At 34.5% G+C, this 5,575-nt stretch overlaps 1 protein-coding gene across 1 annotated transcript; it reads left to right on the top strand.

The window, feature by feature from the left end:
• Positions 1-1,145: 1,145 nt before the first annotated feature.
• On the top strand, positions 1,146-1,496 carry LOC117178514. Its single transcript, XM_033369942.1, has one exon. It carries the CDS (start codon positions 1,146-1,148, stop codon positions 1,494-1,496), a length of 351 nt encoding a protein of 116 aa, XP_033225833.1.
• The last annotated feature ends 4,079 nt before the right edge of the window (positions 1,497-5,575 follow it).

Here is a 5,575-nt window from a genome sequence, read left to right as displayed (position 1 = left end):
ACTAGAACACCGCTATGAGAAATGTATCAGCCTTGGAGGAGATTATGTTGAGAAATAAAAAAAAAAATTCTTAAAAACGTTGTTTTTCTTGGTCAGGCCGGACACTTATCAATCCACCCTCGTAATGCTTTTTCAGACTTGATCAAGGCGGGGAAGGTTATCGTATACTTAGACGATATTATGGTGGCAACCGAAAAAATAGAAGAACAAATTGAAATTTTGCGAGAAGTCTTCATTGTGTTGTCAAAAAATATAATGCAAATCAGACTAGAAAAATGCTCTTTCATGCACACTGAGATAGAATATTTAGACTACATTGTTTCCTCAGAAGGAATTCATCCATCGAGAAAGGGTCTCGAGGCAATCGAAGGGTTCCCGGAACCACAGACCGTGACTCATTCACAGAGATTTTTGGGAATGTGTCAGTATTTTCGGATGTATGCTCAGGGATTTGAATTGATAGGTAAGCCCCTTTATGATTTATTGAAAAAGGATGCAGTTTTCGAATTCGGTGAGTCGCAGGTTAACGCTTTTGTAACTGAAAAAAAGAAACTAATGTCCGAGCCAATATTAGCGATATATAATCCCCGCGATCCAATTGAACTTCATTGCGATGCTAGTTCCCTCGGTTTTGCCTGAATTCTCTTACGGAAAAAAGATGATAAACGTTTTCACCCAATCTTATTTTTCTCGAAAAGGACCACCGAATTTGAAAGCAGGTACCACAGTTTTGAACTTGAGACACTTTCCATTGTATATTCTCTTAGAAGATTTCGATTATATCTTCAAGGACTCAAGTTCAAGATTGTGACCGACTGTACTTCTCTTAAACAAGCTATGGACAAAAAGGATATAAATCCCAGAATTGAAAGATGGGTTTTAGAACTCCAGAGTTTCAATCATGAGTTTGAACATCGTCCGCGGACACGAATGCAACATGTGGACGCGTTGATTCGCGCATTTAACCTTTTAATAGTCGACGATAATCCGTTCGAGTGGAACCTTTCGGTGTGTCAGACCCAAGATGCAAAAATAATCAATCTTCGTAAACGTTAGAAGAGCGACAACCTGATTCTTTCGAAATGCGAAACTGCGTAGTTTACCAAAAAAAGGGAGATAATCTACTCTTTTATGTGCCATTGAATATGGAGAAACAAGTCCTTTTTAAATATAACGATCAAATGGGTCATGTGGGCCCTGCTAAAACTAAAGAGGTTAACAGTAGAACGTATTGGTTTTCGAATTTAAATGAGAAAGTGGACAATTACATGCGAAATTGCTTGAAGTGTATCTCCTTTTCACCTACTACTGTAAGAGCCGAAAGATATTTACATATTTTCCCTAAGGGTAACGTGCCTTTTGCGACTGCACACATTGACCACTTTGGTCCTGTTGATAATTCAAATGCGAAAGTAGTCAAGAAATACGTGTTCCTTGTCGTCGATGCGTTCACAACATTCGTTAAATTGTATGCCACGAAGACGACTTCGAGCTAGCAGGCAATAGGTTGCCTTAGTCAGTATTTCCAAAGCTATAGTAGGCCGAATACCCTAGTTTCTGATCGAAGTAGCGCTTTTACTTCTACAGAATTTGCAGATTTTCTGACTGAAAATCATATCAAGCACATTCTAATAGCGACAGGCTCCCCTCAGGATAACGGCCAAGTTGAACGGATCAATAGGGTAATGGTTCCCATGCTAGCCAAGTTAAAAGACGATAAGTTGGGTGTACAGTGGTATAAGACATTAAAGAGCGTGGAATTTTCTCTTAATAACACAATAAATCGATCCACGAAGTCTACCCCAAGTCGCTTATTGTTCAGTGTAGATCAGCGCGGCGAATCAATCGACGATGTTAGGGAATTCCTCGAGAACCATGTTCAAGAAAGTTCTCGAGGCCTAGACAACTTAAGAGAAACTGCGAAAGAAAATAATGATAAGGCTCAAGAATATAATAAGAACTATTGCGATTAAAAGAGAAAAGAGGCGCATGAATACTCCGACGGCGATCTAGTTATGCTACGTAATTTTGATTGCACCCCTAGGGTTTCGAAGAAAATAATCCCGAAACTTATGAGAACATATAAAGTTACGAAAAAATTGCGATTCAACAGGTACCTAGTAGCTGATATAGAGGGTTACCAAAATTCATAGAAAACCCTATAAAGGGATTTAGGAGGCTCAAAATATACGCCATTGGATTAAAGACGACGATTAGATATACTCTGTAACGCAGCTTCCATTCATAAGATTTTTTAAGTATCTTTAGCGCTTGTTAATTAGAATGTTAATCGCATTAAAAATCCGAGACGGATTTAGCCAGGGAGGCGGAATTGTAGTACCCAAACGTCGAATATAGAGGGCACTGCGCGCAGACGATTGTAAGCGTCGGGCCCCGAACCAACAGTCTTCGTCCAACGCCTCTTGAGATAACACATTTTCCAATAAATAACAGTATGCTGCGTATCCGTTGTGTTGTTTCTTAATATCATGACCCCTTCACAATAATTCATAAATAAAAGAATTAATAAAAATAAAACTGTTCAAACTTTTAGCGCCCCGCGCAAATATCGAAGTTCCGGTATAGCGGCGACTATTGGAGGGGGAAACGTGTCTCAACTCTAACTATAGGATCTCTATTTTTAACTAAATGTTTCAAGTTTAAAATTGATTCGATTCCTATTTTTCGCTTTGTTCCTAACCTGTAGTGGGACTCAGATAACGTATTGAAAGTCGATAATCCAACGGACCTCTTTTTCTAATGTGTGGAGATAGAAAGAAAGGTTCGTTGGATTTTCGACTTCAAAACAGCATCGGAGTCCCACTGCTGCAATTAGAAAGTATCACGACAAAATCTTTCAAAATCGTTGAGAATCTCATGGACTGCATCAATGATGCCAATATTGAGTATTCTAACATTATGTATGGACATAGGATACACGGGACTAGGCATGCCATTGCGGGGATGATGCAATGAGGGGGGAGGTCTTTTGATGTCCCGTGACAAACATGGCAGCGCCCATATGTTTATATTCTCTTGCACAGTTTGTCTGCAAAAAACGCTCGTACGCATGAACAATGAGGGCACATCGTAAGATGGCGGCTCTCCCCACTCAGGAAATTCTCCCCCCTCCCATGAACTCAAACCCGCTCGCCCAAATTAGGATGGGATCCCTAGTCCCGTCTTTCCTATGTCCATGAACATTACGTCCTACTCGGTCGGTAACGTCGAAATCTATAAGGCCATACCACTTGGTGGACTGAAAAGCATCGACTTGATAGGAGTTTGACTAAAATGATTTTTTGTAGGCGAAAGTAAGTGAAAAATCGTGATATGGCTTTGCTTCTCAGATAGAAAAGTCATTTATTTAATTATTGCTAGCAATTGTGCAAGTGTGCGATTTGGACAATCTATTAAGAAAAATATAATGTGCCGTGATTGAGGTTAGGTTGCATTGTTGGGATAGTTAACGGTCAAAATTTTTTAATTTTAGTACTTCGTTAAAGTGTGTTTTCCAAAGATGTCAAGAGATTATTCTTGCACTTTGAGAAAACAAAACATATCAAAGACTGTGATCCTCCTTAGAAATCATATAAGACTTCTTAAAAATCCTTAAACTTCTCTGACTTTTTTTTAAATGCCTTCAAATTCTTTGCAATCATTTCAAATCTTTCGAAGTATCTCGAAATTGACTAAAATTAATTTCAATCACGTAAAATCTTTAAAATATTCTTAAATTCCCTTAAATCTCTTGACAATCCTTAAAATCTTTGAATTTTTGCAAAACACTTTTAAATGAATTGCTTAAAATTCTTTAAAGTCACTAAAGCTTATAAAAATATTTTTAAATCCTTTAAAACTAAAGTTTAAAATCCCGTCAAGGCCGTAGTGATTCCTTAAAATCACATGAACTCTTAGAAATCCTATAAGATTTCTTGATAATCCTTAAACTCTTCCGATTTTTTTCAATCTCTTAAACTTTTTTACAATCATTTGAAATCTTTCGAAGTTTCTCGAAATTGACTTAAATTAATTTAAATCTCTTAACATTTGTTTACCTTTTCTTAAATTCATTTAAATCTCTTAAAAATCATAAAAATCTTTAAACATTTTCAAATTGATTAAAAAAGATTTTTAATGAATTTGAAAAGGTTCAAAAATTTTCAGGATTTTAAGGAATAAAGAAAAATATTATAAGGAATTTAAAGGCATTTAAAAAAAAGTCAGAGATGTTTAAGGATTTTCATGAAGTCTTATATGATTTCTAAGAAGGATCACAGTGTTTGATAATTTTTGTTTTCTCAAACTGTAAGAATAATCTCTTGACATCTTTGAAAAACACACTTTAACGAAGTACCAAAATTCAAAAATTGTGACCGCCAACTATTTCAACAATGCAACCTTTTCAAAAACAAAAAAACTTGTCAAAAACTCCCTTGAAATTCTTTAAGACCTCTAAAAGTGTTTTAAAATCTTACAAAATAACTTTAAATTTTCTTAGACTCCTTAAAATCTCTTTAAATTCCTTAAATCAATCAATTTCTTTAAAAACCTTGAAATCTCCAAGAATTCATTGAATCTGTTTTAATAACTTTTCAATAACTCGCTTGACTTTCTTTAAAATCAGTAAAACTGTGGTAAAATCTTATAAAATCTCTTGTAAATCATTAAATCTTTTAAAACTATTTTTTGATTATTTTTAAATTCGTTAAAAAGAAGATTTAAGATGCCGCAAAGTCCCAAGCAATTCCTGAAATTTTTTTAGACTCCTTAAAATCTCTTGAAAATCCTCAAATCATTTAATTTAAAAAAATTGAAGTCTCTTAAAGCATATTAAAATCTTTTTAAACAAATTTTTAAATAGCTTTAAAATTAATCCTTTAAAAGAAAATCTTAAAGTCCCTTCAAGTCCCTACAGTAATTCCTTAAAATCACTTGAATTTCAGAAATTCTTTAGTTTTTGTTTGAAAATCCTTTAGATCCTCCGATTTTTTTGAAATTCCTTCGACTTCTTTTAAATCATTTAAAATTTTCGAAATTGAGTACAGTTAGTGAAAATCCTGTGAATTTTCTTAAATTCCTTTAAATATTAAAAATTACATCAATTGAAATCTCTTCAAATTCATTAAAATCTTTTTAAATAACTTTTCAGTAACTCGCTTGACATTATTCGAAATCACCTAAAGTGATTTAAAATTTGATCAAATCTCTTGCAAATCCTTAAACTTTTTTGTAATCTTTATAAAAACTTATAGTCTAGGAGCCAGGTACACCCTGGTGGCCTTTTCAATTCGGATGCAACCACCAAGGTTTTTCTTATGTATTTTGACCCGCTGAATCCAAATTTTTTGGGTACCTCGTCGCCCGAGTGGTAGTTTAATTGTTATTAACATTTTTTTTAATAACAAATAGAAAAATTGACTTTTTCGGCAAATAAAAAATATTTTCGGTTTCTTCACCAGATTTTGAAAATAAAAGGTTCTTAGTAATTTTTACCTCCGACCCTTAGTTTCTGAGAAAAAAATTGGTAAAGTTTTGAAAAATGCCATTTTTTCAATTTTTGACACTAGGCCAG

The sequence above is a fragment of the Belonocnema kinseyi genome, chromosome 8 (genome assembly GCF_010883055.1).
Source record: "Belonocnema kinseyi isolate 2016_QV_RU_SX_M_011 chromosome 8, B_treatae_v1, whole genome shotgun sequence".
Classification (NCBI taxonomy): domain Eukaryota; kingdom Metazoa; phylum Arthropoda; class Insecta; order Hymenoptera; family Cynipidae; genus Belonocnema; species Belonocnema kinseyi.
Note: the sequence above shows the minus strand (reverse complement) of the source record. Positions and strands in the feature narration are given on the sequence as shown.